At 41.6% G+C, this 19,323-nt stretch overlaps 1 protein-coding gene across 3 annotated transcripts in view; it reads left to right on the top strand.

Moving 5' to 3' along the window:
• The first annotated feature begins 376 nt into the window (after nucleotides 1-376).
• Nucleotides 377-19,323, top strand: part of Rbms1 (RNA binding motif single stranded interacting protein 1) — a 218,177-nt gene continuing 199,230 nt past the window's right edge. The window contains exon 1 of one of the 3 annotated variants that reach the window (XM_052182559.1): nucleotides 377-605. In XM_052182559.1, coding sequence (XP_052038519.1) covers nucleotides 531-605 — 75 coding nt within the window. In that variant the 5' untranslated portion in view covers nucleotides 377-530. The remainder of the gene's footprint in view (nucleotides 606-19,323) is intronic. The other 2 variants (XM_052182557.1, XM_052182560.1) reach the window with 2 other exon arrangements.

The following is a 19,323-nucleotide window of genomic DNA, read 5'->3' as shown; positions in this document are numbered from 1 at the left end:
GGGCTCAGCGGCGCCCAAGCCCCGCCCCCGGCCGCCCTTCCCCCGCGGCCTCGGCAGCCAGCCCCTCTCCCCTCTCGCTGTCGGGCGCACCCACCCCAGATGCCGCCTGGCACCGAGCGCAGCCGCCGCCGCCGTACTTTCCACTTGTATTGATCACTCCTAGCTGGGCTCAGCCTGCTCCCGGTGCGCAGCGCGGCCAGAGCGCCAGCCCTTGGCAGCTCGGGAACAGTCGGGCTCCCAGAGGAAACTCCTTGGGAGCGCCCTGTCCGGGGTGTCCTCTGCGCTCTGCAGTGTCTTTCTGTCTGCCTGGAAGGAGGAGGAGGAGAAGGAGGAGGAGGAAGAGCAGAAGGAGGAGGAGGAGGTGGAGGAGGAGGACGTCGTCTGGTCCGGGTTGGGAGGTGGAGCAGTGGCAGCAGCAGCCGCCGAGGCAGCCGCCGCCGCCGCCTCCGGAAAGGGAGAGGCAGGAGAGATCGGGACTTGGAAAACCCAAAGTGTCGGCGACCCTGCAAAGCAGGCTTCCTTCCAGCTTCATGGGCAAAGTGTGGAAACAACAGATGTACCCTCAGTACGCCACCTATTACTACCCCCAGTATCTGCAAGCCAAGGTAAGGAGGCACGGGGAAGGGTCTCCAAAGGAAGGGACCGCGGAGGCGCGCGCGGGGCTGGGCTGGGGAGGGGCGCACGGCGACCCTGCCGCCTCCGGGAGCAAGTGCTGGGGTTGCTAACTATAGCGCTGGCCTGGGCAGAGCCAGGCTGCGCGGGGCGGCGGCTTCCCGGGGAGCCGATCGCGGCGATCGGGTTACAGAGAGTAGCGGGGGGAGCGACTAGACAGGAAAGGACCGCCAGCCCCTTCCTGGCCGGCGAGGAGGGAAGGGTCTCGCGGCCTCGCGGCGCCCCCTCATCCAGTCAGAGCTGGCGGCCGGCCGACGCTTGGGGCCCGCGGCAGGACCTGCTGGTGGCACGGCTTTCAGACCTCTCCAGGGCCTCGCCCTGCGGGCAGTAACTGTGGGGTCCCCGTGAGAGGCGCTCAGCCCCCCGCCCCGCCCCGCCCCGCAGGACTGCCCTCCAGCTCCCGCGCGCGCGACGAATGTGGCCGGAGATGGCCAGGACCGTCTCCTCCCCGCCTCGGGCCCTGTGCGCCCGCCCCTCGCTTCTGATCTTTGTGCGGTGTGGCACTTCACCTGGTTACTGATTTCCACTTTTACGCTGGTGTTTTGGGTAGAGAAGTGGCCAAAGTTCACTCCGCATTCATTGATGTTCCCCTTTAATCTTCTCTGTAGCTTTTACATGGGAGGGACAATGGGCAGATTTTGATACACAGAAAGAAGTGACTTTGTATTTACTTTTCTTTCTTCTTCTTTTTTTTTTTAAACTGCATTATGTGTTTCCAATTCTGCTCAAAAGTGGCACAGTCTTGGGTAAGGACCACTGATGACATGTAGGCAGGCAAATTGTGGCTGGCTTTCCAGGGACCTTGGGTACTTCATTAATGGGCCTATGCTAATTTTACAACAGTTTGATGTCTCCTAAACTAATTTTAAAAAATATTAGGGTTCATGAAAAGTGTGCCTTACCTCCCTGGAATCATCTGCCACAAATAGAGAAGGCAGAAGGAGATGGTGGATATAGCAGTCTCCTTCAGCCCTTAACACCTTAGCAGGGCCTTCTAGATCACAAAAGAATCAGGTATGGATGCAGTGTTTGAACTTTCTTTAGGGGGTTGCTTGCTGGCAGATGGGCACTGCTGACCTGGTACTGAAAATCTGTGCTTCAACCTTGAAAGCATTTCTTCCTCTCGATGTGTGTGGTCCGTGTTGCCCTGTACCTACAACATAACCCAGTGTTTGTCCGTGTAAAAAGGACTTGTCAGCAGAGTCCAGAAATTATCCAGAACCCAAAGGCCTCCTTGATGCTCTCCCGATTCCCTACTTACCTTGGATCACGATCACCAGGATCGCTGGGGATCACCAGGATCACCAGGGATCTGTAAGGTGCTGGCAACTGTAAGAGCACCACTGTTCACCTCCATGTGGTTGGCAGGCCATTGTTTTAGAAACTTGGGGGGAGATATTCTCTCTCTCTCTCTCTCTCTCTCTCTCTCTCTCTCTCTCTCTCTCTCTCTCTCTTTCTACCTCTCTGTGTGTGTGTGGGGGGGCACATGCACGGTTCGAAGAAATTTTGTAGCATAACCAATGTGCTACCTTTTAGATATGTTATATATTGATGCACCCGTTTAAATTATGTAGCATTTGGGTGCCTGAAGGACAAACCTATTCAACACTTAACTCCATGAATAATAAATACACACATTCAGGTGAAGAAAGAGGGGGGGAGGGGGGCAGTCATGTTTCTATGAAACATTTACCTTAGTAATTTTTATGTACCATTAGTAAGTTAGAAACTGACTCTATAACATTTAATATAGCTAATGCAATGCCAGTCGGCTTTTTTCCCTGTAAATAATTGAAGAGAGAGACAAACGGCAAAAGCTTGCTGGAGTAATTAGGGCTGGATCCCAGGAAGCTTTAGGGCCCATTTTCTGAAAGTGTACTTCCTGCATAAAGCATTTAATATTGATTTGTGTTACAGTAAATGACAGTCTCAAAACATATTTTGCTGTTTCTGCTATGAAATCTGAAATCTTATTACTCTGAATCCCTTTGTTTCAGGAGAAAGGTGCGTCCTCACTTGACCTATATAATGTGGTGTTTTAAAAGTTTGGTAATTAAATCTAAACTCCCTATTGTAAAAGTGTCAAAATTAGTTCAGAAAGGAGTGTCTCCAAAATTACAAAGGAACCAGATGCAGATGTTAGATTCCAGAATCAGAGTTGGGGACACACACCCCTTTTCTCCTTCCTGTAGTCATTGGTAAGATGGTGGTAGTATAAGTCATTAAGAAATATAGAGACTTTATTTGACAATCTAGCTTATTAACATGCATAATCTACCTGAAGAGTTAATGAACTCACCGAGAATCTGTTGTCTACTGTGCTGATGCTTGCTTGTGTGTGTTCTGACCTTCCAGAGACAGAATACGTCACTCTCTGTAAAGTATACTAATGTGTTTGGCTAGTACCAGTTGCTGTGAACTTCTGCTTGAAGTTGTGTCAAAAACTAAGGAATGGTAGGTTAGTTATTTAAAAATGTATTTTAACCTGAGATAATAAAGTAGAAGTGGTTTTGTTGGGTCACGAAGGAATAGATGGATCTAATGTGTTTCATCAGAAGACTAGGTGAATACTGATTTTAAAAAGTTCTTTAAAACAAATTTTATTGCCACACTTTCAAAAGTTGCCTGTGCCGAATTCTTCCTGTATTAATCCGATCAGAGCCTTTTTTGACAAATTCATTTTGAAAGATGCTCATAAAATACATCAATTCTACATTTTGCAATAAAAAAAAAATAACACTTACAACCAATAACTACATCGGTGAGCCACCATGCTTTGACAGAAAGGAAAGGTAATAGCATCTGCACAGAGCATCCGGTTCACAGAGCATCCGGTTCACGTGAGGCTTCTGTGAAGAGAGTAGGCCTGAAAAGATGTGAAATGCAAGGTCTCCATCATGCCTCAGCACTGGATTTTACCCCAGGAGGGTGGTTTGCTTTGGTTTTGTTGGTTTTTGTTTCCCAGTCAGAGCTGCCTTGTTTCAGCAGATCAGCCTTATCACCCGTCACAGTCAGCCTGAAATATCCTTTGATGTAACTTTGTAAACACAAGCACACATTGTTCTAAAGAATATTCCAGATGTTAAAATAACTTTTGGGATATCGTAAAAAGTTAAATTTCTGCTTCAGGTTTTAGTTGAGGGGGGGGGAGAGAGAGGGAGAGAGAGAGAGGAGGAGGTAAAGAAGGAGGAGGAGGGGGAGGAGGAGGAGGGGAAAGGGAGGTAGAGAAGAAGAAGAAGAAGAAGAAGAAGAAGAAGAAGAAGAAGAAGAAGAAGAAGAAGAAGAAGAAGAAGAAGAAGAAGAAGAAGAAGAAGAAGAAGAAGAAGAAGGAAATTTTGATTAACATTTTAACTCGAAAGATTTTTATGTACAAGTTGTCAACCAATGGCTATAGGAATTTCATTTCCCAACAGTCAGCTCTGGAATGAATCATGGCTAGTGAACGTGAGAGGCACCAGAACAAACATTACTGCTGAGGCAAATATTTAAATGTTTATGGGGATATAATACTTACTCCGTCTCTTTGGGTGAAAGAGAAATATATGTTTTTCTTAATTTATATTGCTTGCTGGATATTTTGCACCAGTTGAAGGCAACATGATACATATAATCTTTATTCACGTAGTCTACAGCTTTCTAAAATATATCAAAAGCTTCCAGTTTGTGCATATAATGTTGTTTTCTGTACTAATGAAATGTTTTGCATTAAAGAAATGGTTGCTACTGAGGGAAAATAATTTTTTGAAGATGATTTTTTGTATAAATGGATACCAAACGATATATCTACACACTCAGCTTCAAAATCTGAGAAATAATAAACTAATTTTGAATTCCACTGATAAAGGCTGCAGGGACAAGATGGTTCCCATTTCAGCCTTTTTTCACACACTGAACCATTTCACCGAACTTTCAAACCATTATTTATCTGTAGTCGATAAATATTATGCCAAACAATTTGAATCTTCTAGAAATCAAGATCATGATTCTAGGTGAAAAAAATAGCAACTGTAATCAGGTAGATGTGGTTGATGTACAAGGGCCCAAGCTGTGGGTGCTTTGAGTGAGTCTTAGAGGTGCCTGCCATTACCAGGCTAGGGAAGGTTGCTAAAACGCATCCGTGATGGAATGCAGCATTTTACAGGGATGTGCTAACTTGATTTCCCTGATTTGTCTGGTCAAGGTTATGGAAATGCTCAAAGTAAGGTTGCAATATAAAGCAATATTGTTGCACTCTTTCTTTCAGGTTTCTTTAGCCTTTTGCTGGATGTAAATATCTATTAGCTCTGGGTTGAGAGTGAAACTTTAAACAGCTAGAAAAGAGGAGGGGAAGATGTGTGAGGGAGAAGGCCTGTTTGTGTATCAGGACTCTAGACGCTCCTCTGATATCTGGCAGTGTTGAGGTGGAATTAAATTCAAATATAGAGACTGTCCACATAACATACTTTGGGGGGGACTTTTACCAATATGTACTGTGTCTAGTTTGTCTAGTGGTTTATTAAAACTCTGAAGTTATAACCTAACAATTCTTATTATAATAATGAAGTTATAACTTCATTATTTTTATTTCATTATTTCATTATTTTACTTCATTATATTTATTTCATTATTTCATTAATTTTAAGTTATAGCTCTCTTAGCAAAATAGAAAATTCCTCTTTTTTTCCTTTTTTTTTTTAATTTAAGGAATGATTTCCAGGGAAGCAAATCATTTTTTTAATGTATCACGTTATCCAATAAAGCTATATGAGAAAGATCTTCTATGGAGAAGTAAGTGCTCCATAGAAATGGCTTGATGGCTAAGAGTTCGCTCATGGAGAAGAGGGCTCCCTTCCTTAGCTGTCATTGCACTCACAACTTAAACTGAGGTCTGTTTTCTCTAAGCACTGAGCCACAACCCTCTAGATCCCTGTCCTCAAAGACACAAGGATTTCCCTGGTTCCAGGCCCCTGAGTTCTAAAACAGTAGGTGCTAGAGAAATACTTGCTGGTGAACTACTATAATTCATGCAAAAAAAAATTAAGTAGAAAGGAAGAGAAAGAGAGAGGGGGGGAGTTGTTTTATTGAGCTTTGTATATTTACTTCTTTTCTTTAATGAGATTTTTCCAAATGATTTGTGGATTTAGTTAGAACCCTAAAAAAATTATATGTTGATGGGTCAATGGTTTATACAACCCAAAGTATTCCTCCCTCCTTTCTCTTTCTTTCTCTCTCTCTCCTTCTGGGTTTGTGTCTGAGAGATATAAAATTTAAAAAAAAAATGGATGCTAGCAAAAATGTCACTGTGGTATATTAAGGAGGTGCCACACAGTGAGTTGGTAACACAGACTATCTGGACATCTACCATCAGCCTGCTCCCTTTTCCCAACCCTGCTTGGATGTTTTCTGCTTAATCTTCCAGAAGATTCCTTTGGGGGGGGCATCTATTTCAGACTTGGCAAAAACATGTATTCATCTAGTAAATAGCAACTAACACACACATTGAGGCTGACACGTTGAGAGTCACAGTTCTCACTCCGTAATCCTAAACTTGGCGTTTGTCCATCTAGCTCTTGAATCCAGAGAATATAGGGTTTTTATTTTTATCTCATTCGTTGTGATTGTTAAATAAAAACAACCAGAGATTGTATCAAGGTGTCCTGAACGAAGAGCCTTATTCAATGAAAGACAGCTTTATTGAAACACAAACGTAGAATGACGCCAGTTACTTAAACGCAGCACCATAATATTTGGTGGAACATCAAGGTAAATATTCAAAAGTTGAACGTTGGACTCAGGGATGGTGTGTGGGGTGGACTGAAGTGTTCTTGTTTCTCTGCTATCTTGTTTTAATGAATAAACAGTGGAAGCTGAAAGTGGCAGGGCGTCGCTTCACGAAGCCACATTCTTTAGGTGGCAGAACTGGTAGTTGCAGCAGGCAACATACAGAAAATGGCCTCTCAGAACCACATGTGCCAGACACAAGCACAGATTCCATATTGGAAGCTAAACATGCCTGAGTCTAGTAGGTTTGGGAGGGTCAGTGAGAAGGGATTTTTGTTAGCCATGCCAACAGCCAAGTGAATGTATCCAAAGTCTGATTGCCACACCAACAACTAACCAAACATAATCCAAAATCTAATTCTTCATATTTGCTTAGTGTAGATATTCTCCTTGACATCTTTACATGGATATTTTAATTTTTCAACCAATCGCAGGAAGGTGAGCATGTTGAAATGAAGAGAAAGAAACATATAAAGGGATTTAAAAAAAGAGAGAGATTGATGATTTAACCTCTGAGTGTAGCAATTCTGGAGCAGTGAGAGTTGTCTCTCCTGCATTTTTAGCAAATTCTTAAATGGATGCATCTGTCATTTTAGAAGACGAGAACCAAGGAGATTCCTCTGAATAATGACTAAAGATATGGCTTCTCAAAGAGAGATTGCATGCTGATATGCAGCTAGCTGGCACCACAAGCATGCAAAATCATCATCTGGTAAGATGATGCCCTACAGTGGCCATAATATATGTGTACCAAAATTAGGTTACATTTCAACTGGTTGCTGTTGGTAAATTGCCCATCCGTTTTGTGCTCCTGAGTGAACCCTGTCTCTAGCCTCTGATGGTAGATGCACCAGAGAGAGGAATATCTGCCCCTGACTCTAGCACACTGTGAAACCCTGAGAAGACAGAATAGACACCGTGTAAGGAATAGGAGGATAGTTATAATACACCCCAGCCATAGACATTGGCATTCCGGCCAATGGTATGTGAGTAACAGAGACAGTACTGAGATCTATATGGGATTAAAAATTCATGTGGATTTTTGTGAGGAAAAGTAGAGTTCCAAGAGAGGCTACCACTAATCTGAGGATTTTAAAAAGAAATTGGGCTTTAAATAAATAAATGGAAATTCCTTGAATTAATAATAAGCTTTATTTTATTTTGTTCCTTTGCTTTATAATTCTCTTGAGGGCACTTTGAATTTTAAAAGAATTACATTTTGTTGTACTTTATGTTAACTCCATCCTTTAAAATTCCATACTCGATTACTTTATTTTACATTATTTTCAGTGTTATGCTTACAAATGTGCTGTTAAGCCAACCTATTAGTGTGGTGGCAGGCTGGTAATGTAATCTTTAAATGATGACATAATGATCATACAGAAATGTTATTTGCATTGTTATATTTTATTTAAAGCAATGTTTATTTCTTCCAACCCATTAGCTGTACTTATGGAAAAAGGAAGAAAACAAATTTAGTGTTCTAAATGTTTCTAACTAGATCTTTGACTGTATTGTAGGCACTGGTGATATCCAGTATGAGCCAGCATGGCTGAGATTGCTTTCCAAATTATTCCTGGTCTTTTGTGAACATCCATTTATGGGGTCATTATCTAACTTCATTTTAAATGAGCTGTTATTCACCTCTGTAAATAGGTCCATTTACTGTCAGAGTCATATGGTCTTCTGCTCGGCTCTGTGTGGGATCCAGGATCCATCCTTCCACTGGCTGGTCCCTGGACATGTGTAACACAGTTGGGCTTCCCGGGTCCTAGACAAAGGGATTTCAGGGAAATGTTTTACGCAACAAAATGAGATCATTTCATAGATGCCTGTCCTAAGTCATTTCACTGCTGGGGAAGAACTAACTTCCAAGCTTCCAAGCTCTGTAAGAGTGGGTTTATTTCACAAAATACCAGTTCTTCTTCCCATGAGTTGAAGAGTTGAGGATTCAGAACGGCACAAGTAGGTAGGTGTCTTCACTGAGATTCCTGGCAGGGGAATAAACATTACCAAAAATGATTTTCATGTCATAAGCTTACATCTCTATCAGCCTCAAGTAACATTACACCATTTCCCCTGCTAGGTATGTTTTTCAACAGTAATGATTTTGAGTTGACAACAGAAGTAAATTTGTACAGGGAATCCTCTGGTAAGCTTTCCCTTAGATCGCAAGAAATATTTTCATAGTTTATATTATGGTATGTCAGGTAAAGTGTTTGGTTACATTAAAAAAGTAAACTTCACTAGAAATTTGTAACACCATCAAGGCTGCTCTTCTCAATGGTGTTTTGGTCTTGTCTTCAAGCCAAAATGAAGAAATTTATAAAAATAAAAATTTGCCAGAAAAAAATATTTTCAAGTTATTAACTGCAATACCCTCAAAACCTTCTTGGCCTCCTACACAGCACGGTTCTGATTAATTCTCTTGTTTTAAGCATGCAGGTCTTTTTTTTTTTTTTTTTGAAAAGTCTGTGTGATCATTTGCATATTTCTAGGTTTTTTTTTTCTCTTTCTAAATAGAAAAATAGCAACTCTTAGAGAACTGATGGATATTTTCATCATCCTCTGTGTGATTTGTTTGGTGATTAGGCATGCCTAAATTTAAAAGTGAGCTAGATGTGTGCATGAGTGAGTACGTACATGTATGTTTACGTGTGTGTATGTGTGTATGTTTGTATATGTGTGTATGTGCATGTGTATGTGTGTATGTAAGTGTGTATGTGTGTACGTGTGTGTGTATGTGGTGTATGTGTGTGTGATGTATGTGTGTGTATGTGTACATGTGTGTATGTGTGTATATGTTATGTATGTGGTATGTGTGTGTGGTATATGTGTGTATATATGTGTATATATATGTATGTATGTGGTATATATGTGTGTATGCATGTACATATGTGGTATATATGTGTGTGTGGTGTATGTGTGTAAGTGTGTATGTATGTGTGTGTATGTGTGTGCACACTCATGTATCCATGTTTGCACAGATGCGCACCAAAGTCAGAGGATGACCTCAGCTATTGTTCCTCCATAAGTCGGGTCCAGGTTGTTTTTGGAATCAGGGCCTGACAGTCACTTGGGCTGCCTGGCTAGGGTAAAGTGGCTGAGCAGTTAAGTCCCGGCGATCTGTCTGTCTCTCCCTCCCTGCCCTGGCACTGCAAATGAATGCCACCATGCCCAGCTTTCTATTGGTGTTCTGTAGCTTAAATGTGAGTCTCATGTCTGTGTAACAAGTCTGTTCCTGACTGAGCTTCTCTCCAGCCATTCAGTATGTTTATTCTACACAGTTCACTTGTCAGTTGCTGATCCAGAACTGGAAACTCACTTCCTGTACTAATTGTCCATACTTAAAGGTAGAGTTCACAGCTAACCCATATGAGCTTATAGAAGTGAGCCACATTATAAATCACTTATAGATCTATACCACTGCCATCACAAGATCCAACCACACCGGGGATGCTTCTTAGAGAACAGGATGAGTGAGCGTTGGGACTTAGAATTCCTGGGGCTCCTCGAGGCCTTCTTCAGTGGGGATGACTTGGTTTAGAGTTCTGAAGTAGGGCTTTGAGCTTTTAGTACTGAGAAACGGGATTCTAGAAGATGAGCTGTGTGGCTCAGGACACCAGATTAGTAAGGCATTTACAAAGCAGCTGTTGACTCTGGAGCTGAGGTCAACCACCGGGGGCCCTCCTCACTCACAGGCTCTCCTCTCTCTTCTTTTATTGTTCTACACTAATCTAGATAATCTCTGGTTTGCTAAATTCTTCCTAATCTAGAAAAAACAGCTCCAAGTGGTGATACTTATAGTATTTTTCATCTCCAACTCATACTGGTTCTTTATTTAAAGCCTCTCTTTCATCTTTTGGTGCATTCATAGCCCATAGCCCCAAGCCCAGCCAAGCAAACCTAGCCTCTCTGGTAACAGGTAAGCACAGAATCCCCAATGATCTAGTTTCATAGATAGTTTTGTTTTTATCCCTGCCTCAGAAACCCTGCACCTTCTTGAGACAGTATGTATTCTTATTTATTTTAAGTTTTTACCTAGAATCACCCTATGGAGCACAGGTTAAGAATCGGACCCTGGCAGCATGTAGAAAAATGCAAATCGACCCATTCTTATCTTTTTGTACAAAGTTCAAGCCCAAGTGGATCAAGGACCTCCACATAAAACTAGATACACTGAAATTAATAGAGGAGAAAGTGGGGAAGAGCCTAGAACACATGGGCATGGTGGGGGTGCGGGGGAGTTCCTGAACAGAACACCAATGTCTTATTCTCTAAGATCAAGAATTGACAAATGGAATCTCATAAAGTAGCAAAGTTTCTGTAAGGCAAAGGACACTGCCAATAGGACAAAATGGCAACCAACAAATTGGGAAAAGATCTTTACCAATCCTACATCAGATAGAGGGCTAAGATCCAATATATACAAAGAACTCAAGAAGTTAGACTCCAGAGAAACAAATAACCCTATTAAAAATGGGGTACAGAACTAAACAAAGAATTCTGAATTGAGAAATAGTGAATGTCTGAGAACACCTAAAGAAATGTTCAACATCCTTAGTCATCAGGGAAATGCAAATCAAAACAACCTTGAGATTCTACTTCCCACAAGTCAAATGGCTAAGATGCAAAAACTCAGGTGACAGCAGATGATGGCAAGGATGAGGAGAAAGAGGAACCCTCCTCCATTGTTGGTGGGATTGCAAACTGGTACAACCACTCTGGAAATCAGTCTGGTGGTTCCTCAGAAAATTGGATATAGTATTTCCTGAGGACCCAGCTATACCACTCCTGAGCATATACCCAAAAGATGCTCCAACATATAACAAGGACACATGCCCCACTATGTTCATAGCAGTCTTATTTATAATGACCAGAAGCTGGAAAGAACCCAGATGTCCTTTAGCAGAAGAATGGATACAGAAAATGTGGTATGTTTACACAATGGAGTACTACTCAGCTATTAAAAATGATGAATTCATGAAATTCTTAGGCAAATGGATGAAACTAGAATATATGATCCTGAGTGAGGTAACCCAATCATAAAAGAACACATTATGCATCCCAAAAGCTCCAAATATCCAAGGTACAATTCACAGACCACATGAAGCTCAAGAAAAAGAAAGACTAAAGTGTGGGTGCTTCAGTCCTTCTTAGAAAGGGGAACAAAATACAGGAGCAAATATGGAGACAAAGTGTAGAGCATGGACTGAAGGAAAGGCCATGCAGAGATTGTCCCACCTGGGGATTCATCCTAGATACAATCACCAAACCCAGACAATGCCAAGAAGTGCTTGCTGACAGGAGCCTGATTTAGCTGTCTCCTGAGAGGCCCTGCCAGAGCCTGACATATATAGAGTCGGATGCTCGCAGCCAACCACTGGACTGAGCATGGGGTCCTCAATGGAGGAATTAGAGAAAGGACTGAAGGAGCTGAAGGGGTTTGCAACCCCATAGGAAGAACAACAATATCAACCAACCAGACGCCTGCCCCCCCCCCGCCACCCCGAGAGTTCCCAAGTCCCGAGAGTTCCCAAGCACTAAGCCACCAACCAAGGAGTACACATGGATCCATCCAGCTGCATATGTAGCAGAGGATGGCCTTATCAGACGTCAATGGGAGGAGAGGTCCTTGTTCCTAAGATGGCTCAATAGATGCTCCAGTGAAGGGGAATCAAGGGCAGGGAGGCAGGAGTGAGTGTGTGAAGGAACACCCTCATAAAAGCAGGGGAAGGGGAAGGGGATAGAACATTTCCAGGAAGGAGGGGGAACCCTGGAAAGGGGATAACATTTGAACTGCAAATAAAGAAACTATCCAATAAAAATAATAAAATAATAAACAAACAAACAACAGCAACAACAACAACAACAAAAAAAAACGAATCTGACCCTGGGGCTGGGGAAATGGCTCAGGGATTAAGAGCACAGGCTGATCTTCCTGAGGTCCTGAGTTCAAATCCCAGCAATCATGTGGTGGCTCACAACCATCTGTAATGAGATATGATGTTCTCTTCTAGTATGTCTGAAGTCAGGGCACTCATATACATAAAATAAATAAATCTCAAAAAAAAATTAAAAAGAATCCAACCCTGAAAGAGGGAGAGAACAAACTAGTCTGTGTATAAGATGACCCCTTGGGATTTCTGTTTGTGGATTGTGGCATCACCAGCTTCAGTGTGGACAAACCAGTGGCCTGCAGCTTGGGGATGGTAGGAAGACATAGCCAGGGTGGCTTTCACCAATCCTAGGGTGTTTCCTTCTGCCTCTCCCCACCTCCATCCTCAGCCTTTCTTCCTTCAGTAAAAGTTGAGCGACTGAGGGCTGACTGCTGAGCACTGACAAGCTTGTGTGCTCTGGGTAGATCCACAGTGACGTCACAGGGAGGTGATGTCACGTGGAGGTGACATCATAGGGAGGTGACGTCACAAGGAGGTGACGTCACAGGGAAGCCATTCCCACTTGCTCTGCCTAGATCCTGGACCAAATGTGTCCTACTTATTTTAACTAAAAACGTTTTTATTACCTTTTAATGCTACAGATCATGACTAAGAAATTGCTAACTATAGTCCATTTGAAATTGGAGTTTTCTTCTGATTTGCTTATCCAACTTTATGTAGAAATTTAAAATACAGATTTATTTGTTAATGCATAAGTATTATAGAAGCATTGGATGTGAGGTCATAATTTGAAAATGACATATAATTTGCATATTAGAAACTATTTTGATGAAAAATATATGTTCTTAGTGAGATTATAACTTTAGTATGCACAGTAAAATGACAGGTGTTTACATTTTTTCCCTAATTTACAGTAAACTGTAAAGTCCCGTGTAACCTTATCTATTTCTTTTTTTTTTTTTTTTTTTTTTTTTTTTTTTTTTTTTTGGTTTTTTGGATTTGGGTTTTTTGAGACAGGGTTTCTCTGTATAGCCCTGGCTGTCCTGGAACTCACTCTGTAGACCAGGCTGGCCTCGAACTCAGAAATCTGCCTGCCTCTGCCTCCCAGAGTGCTGGGATTACAGGCATGTGCCACCACCACCTGGCCCTTTTCTATTTCTTAGCTATTTCAATACTTACTCAAAAAATAATTACAAGAGAATTCTGCCTATTTTAAATATGTTCCTTACTGGGTAGCCGTTCCCCAGATTTAAATTTTAATTGCAGAAATCTTAAATATGGATTTATTTTTTTATTATTTTTAAGAAGGAGATTTTTTTTTAACAGACACAAAAAGGGGGAGGGTGTTTGAGATGATGCTGCGTCACACTTGATCCTCCTCTATGTCTGTCACAGATTCAGATGCATCTTTGTCTCCACAGCACTGGGTGTTCCGGGGCTCATCCTTTGAGGCTGCAGAATTTGATTTGACTGTGGCCGAGGGTCACATGGAGATAAGTTTGCTGTGATACTGATCTGTGTCTGGGCCCTAATGAACATCTGCTTTCCGGGGCCCTGCAACAGCTCCCCTCTTTGTTTCTTGTTTCTTTGCCTCTTTAAAATGGATCTTGTTAGACCCAGCAATTGGGAGGGGGGTCGTTTTGTTTGTTTTTCAATATGCAAATTCTCCTGCCCCCCCTTTATAAGGGGAAATAAAGCCACATATTTAAAGAAAATATATCAGTTAATGCACAGAGAATTGAACAGCAGACCTCAGAATAGCAGAGCTACAGCTCTTTCCCACACCTCAAGCACATTATATAAAAAATCATCTACTTGAGATCATATACATGGAATTACCTGGCCAGTTTAATTAAGATAGACTAACACCTATGGAGCAGGTATTGTGCTACACCCTGAAAATATGAATATGTAATGAAGACGTGATCTGTACCATGTACAGCACAGTGAGATTACATATTAGTTAATGGTTTGCATTGAGGTAAGACATATTGCAGTACAGTTTTATACGCACACAGACAGACAGACGGACAGACAGACAGATTCTCAAGGGTCGGTTTATGCAGGCACAGGACAGGCTCCTAGGTAACAATGTAACATTTCCAGCTTCCCCAAACCTCCTCATTTGTACTGACCACCCATAGCCATTCATAACTTCTGGCTTTGAGGATTATCTTTACCTTTCTATACATCCTAAAAATGAGATTGGACTATGTATCCCCTCTTGTGTTCATCCTTTCTGGTTCACCACCATTTTGGTCTGAGTCATTGGTGCTATTGTACGTGAGGTGTTTTTAAGATCCCATGTAGTAGTCAATCACAGATAGACCATCTTGTATTCATCCATCCTATTATTCATGGGTGTTTGGATTATTCCAGTTTGGGGCTATTTGCATCAAATTGCTATAATTATTGTTGTTCGTATCATGCCTTCAATGCATTACTCCTAATAGTGGAATTACAGGTTGTGGGATATGTGTGTGTTTGGCTTTGGTAGATATTAACAGCTTCCACGTCTGCTGACAGGGCGCAAGAAAGCAAACTGCTCTGCTCAGTCACTAACACTATTGTTCCTTCTTACCCTGTCCTGCTGGGTAGTAGTCCTCCCTTTCCTCCTCCTCCTCCTCCTCCTTCTCCTCCTCCTCCGCTGCTGCTTCATTTTGTCCTCCTCCTCACCATCGTCTAGAATGGTCTTGAGTGCCTGGCTCCAAGTGTCATCTTGTCTGCTTTTCATAACACTTATTGGTCAGTTGGTGTCCTCTTGTAAACTCTGCTGCAGATTTTCCATTCACTTTCTTAAAACTAGCAGTTTTATTGGGCTGCCTTTGGATTGCCTTGGGGGTTTTTTGTTGTTGTTGTTGTTGTTTTGTTTTTTTTTTGTTTTTTTTTTTATTTCTTTGTGGATTTTTAAATACATTCTGGCAGCCATCCTTTGTCAAGCATGTCTGAGGGTAGCCCCTAATTTTCTGTTTTCCCATTCTGTCTGACATCTTTTAATAAGTGCAGTTTCTCGTTTTAATGGTGTTTTATCTGCGAGTCGTTTCTGACCATTGTCTTTGGTGTCTTTCAAGGCAATCTTTGCTGCTTTGAGGTCATGGGGCCTGTTTCCTGCTTCCTACTTTAGACATACTTTCTTCCCCAAATCCAGGTCTGCAATCCATTTCTAATTAGTTTCTGTGTATCATATGTATAAGCTCAGGATTTCTCCCATCTGGGTGCATAATGAACCAGCACCATTTGTTGAAAAGACGTTTTCTCTTTGTGAATTTTGATGTTGCTTTTTAAGTCAAGTGACCGCATTTGTGTGGGGCTTTTTGTCTGGATTCTTGTTTGGTTCCGCATTTACTCTTGTGCCCAAAAGTCGCTGCCTCAATTTCTGTGCAACACAGGGCGTGTATGCATTGTTAATTGTAAACCACACCAGGTCTTTTACATTTCCTTCCAGATTTCAGGATCGCTTTGTCAGTTTACCTCCAAAAAGAAATATACTAGAATTTTAAAACTTAAAATGATATGAGGTCTATCAGGAAAAATAAAAGAACCATTCGACATTGCTGAGTCTTCCAAACCACAGGCGCGATGTATTTTCACTTGAGATCAGTAAGAACAACAAAATGCTAGCTCTAAATGTCGTGTTTAATAACTGTATGGTCTGATTTCTTTAAAATGTATAGTATGGTAGTTGTTGATAGAACCTGTGACAAAAAATAATTACTTTGAAGAATGAGTGAATAATTTTTATTGTTAGAGCCTAAATTAAATTTGAAAAGCAGCTTGCTGTGGACACTGACCCTTTGGGGACAGGACATCTTTCTGAATTGCTCGTTTATTCCATCCAAAATGTGTTCTCCTTTCTGCTATGTTTTCTCTTGGAGGCTTTGTTTGGTCTCATCCTGAAAATGTTGTAATACCTTATGTAAGTATGTATGTGTGTGTATGTATGTATGTATGTATGTATGTATGTATGTATGTATATGCATAGCAATACATTTAATTCAATGACTGGTTTGGTGAATTTTCTGTCATCTCTTAAAAAATTTTTTTTAAATGTGCATCTAGTATTGTGAGCCCAGAGTCTGGAGCTTTCTAATTCAGTTGTAACTCCTGAGCAGGACATCATGCAGTTCTCTGGGCTTTCCTTTCCTTCAAACCTTTCTTTAGATGTTCCAAAACTCTCTATATATGTTTTTCTTGCCTTGTAAAGTTTTAAGCTTTGATTATTGCTGCCTTCAATCAGCCAAAACCAGCTATGGAGAGCCTTCAAAGCTTATTACTTCTGGCTCTGTTGGCCTAGGTTGAGTGGGTGGTTAAATAGATGATTTCTGAAGTCCCTTTCAACTCTGAAATTTATGATTCTGGGAATTTATAACATCCAAGAACCACAGAATGCTAGACTTGGAAGGAACTTGAGGATCATCTGGTCCAAGCCCTCCTTTTCCAGATGAGGATGGCAGCCCAGGGTCCAGAGACTAGAGGGGACATGGGTAAGGATGGCGGGAGAGCCAGGATGGGGGTCTGGGTCTCATTTCACATGACTGTTCAGCACCTTGGCCATGAAGAAAAATGGGAGACCTCACATGAGCCGCAGGAGTCACCCCAGGAAACCGATCACAAGGATGGATGGGACAAGTATCACCAGCTGGTGACAACAGGAATCAGCAGTTCCCATGCCCTGAGGTCATCCTGCAGGGAAGGCTGGCTGGACTAAGTCACTTCCTTCTGCCAAGAAAAGGCTTACAGTAGGCTGCTTCTCCTATTTTACCAGAGCCAGGCAATGGGCTAGATCTGATTCTCTCTCTGGTTTCAGACTAGCTGAGCGACCTATGAGAGGACCTCCTCATCCTCTGTGGGTCCTGGATTATCTGTGTCCTGTTTCTGGGTCCTTTTACCATATTCCCAAGAAGCATTGTTTTCACCCTGGCAGACGTAGACTCCATAGTGCTTCATTCTGTCTCCCGCTATCACTTTCACCCACTGGGTCCACAGCAACCACAAATCCGGAGGTGCTTTGAGTAAACGCTTCCTCTATTTCTTTAAGTTCTTCTTCTCAATGGGAACCACCTTCTTCCTAATGCAGCCACTACACAGCAGTAGTCTTGCGTTTTCTTCCAAGACATGGTATTTTGTTGGAAGAAGACACTTCATCTTGCAATCACGCTTCAGGCTCTGTTTCAGTCAGCTATATGGAAAGATGAAGGCACAGTGAGTAACATCAGCTGGCCCTCTAATAGGCTTTTCTCTTGGGCATAAGTCCTCCATCTGCACTACTGGCTCTGTGCAGTCAGAAGGAGAGTCAAAATCAGAAGCCATACTAGCTCCATGCTCACCAAAAGATCCGCCAAGGCCTCTGTAGTTCATGTCCATGCATCCAAGATTGTAACAGGCCACCAACTCTCTAGCAGAACATATACTTGAAAGTTAGACCATCAAGAGGCCTCATGATTAAAGATTAATTAGATATTAAGAAAAATAGGCAATTATTTTGAAATAATTGAAGTCCACTGGAAAAGAGGAGTTTATGATATTTGACTGACAGCCTCGGAGGATTACATAACAGAGTCAATTGTGACAAGTTTCATTCGCTTATTTTTTAATGTTTTGAGCATCTTCTGTCTCAAACCTTTTTTCCCAGTGTGTTCAGCAGTAGCTGGCAAACTCTAGAAACTACAGGAACTGTCAGAGACAGCTTTTGGGCAATTTCAAATCCCGTTATCTGTAATAGAACCAAGCTGTGCTGACCACTGTTATTTGACACGTATCATGGGCAGAGAGACGGCAGTGTTTAAAGGATGTGGAGAAACGTGCCCATGTAGACAGTTGAAGGAACCTTTTATTATGGAGTAACAGACTGCTCAGTCTGAATATCTTAGTTTAAATGGAGAAAATTGTTAATGTGTTGAATCAAAAGATTTTGTTGTTAATTAAATTCATGTATATTGTTCTAAATAAATTGTTCTGAATCTTTCCATAGCAGTATCCTTGTATTTGGATTTCTTTATTTAAACTTTATTTGTGAAAAATGAGTATGTTTACCTCCTTAGAAGTGGGGTATCTTGTTAGAAATGCACATGATCAACGAGGGAATTAAAGTCTGAGAGAAAAATGAAAGTTCAAATCAATAGATGGAGTATTCAATTGAATTAATGTTTTTATGAGATTTACTTTTAGTTTGTGTGTGTTAGTTTTTGCCTGTATGCATGTCTGTACCCCAAGTACATGCAGTACCTACAGAGGCCTGAAGAGTCATCTGAAGGCAGAGTTAGAAATGGTGGTAAGCCACCGTGTGGATGCTGGGAATCAAAGGCGGGGCCTCTGTCAGAGCAGCCAGAGCTCTTAACATCTCTCCAGGTGAGAGATGCCATCTCTCCAGCTCCTCCCTTGAATTGGGAGACACTCCTTTCTCCACCAAGCTGACTTGCTAACTTACAAGTTTCAGCACTTTAATCTCACTTTCTCGATGTGTTAGGAAGCAAAGTTTACTCACTTCTTGAGAATGCACAGACATACTACCTAAATAGTTCTCTGATGGGGCCTAAACACTCTTCGGCAGGTGAAACCTCATTCTAATGAAATATAAAAATGTGAGGGACATAAAGTTTATTAATTGGGTTGTTTCACTTAAGTGGCATTTTCATTTAGACCATTTGTATAATGAATTTATTTATATTTGATATTAGGAAAAGACTTAGAAGTAAAACATTATGAAGATATATATATATATATATATATGATAGGTTTTTTTTATATACATTTAAGGTTTTTTCAATGTAACAGGCTGTCGTTAGGCAGCTGATGTTAATCTTGACCTCAGGCTCATCCATAGTGTCGGGGTAATAGGTGTACTTCTGATGCCCAGCAAAAATGTGAGATTCTGAAAGATAAGAAATATTATTTTTCACCTACTATAATGCTTTGTAACTTAAACTTCATTGGATTGAAATTGTGTCTTTTATTGACTTCAGAGAAAGGTGAGGGTCCCACGGATCCCTTC

Source organism: Apodemus sylvaticus, chromosome 5 (genome assembly GCF_947179515.1).
Source record: "Apodemus sylvaticus chromosome 5, mApoSyl1.1, whole genome shotgun sequence".
Taxonomy (NCBI): domain Eukaryota; kingdom Metazoa; phylum Chordata; class Mammalia; order Rodentia; family Muridae; genus Apodemus; species Apodemus sylvaticus.
This window is presented reverse-complemented; position numbering and strand designations above follow the sequence as displayed.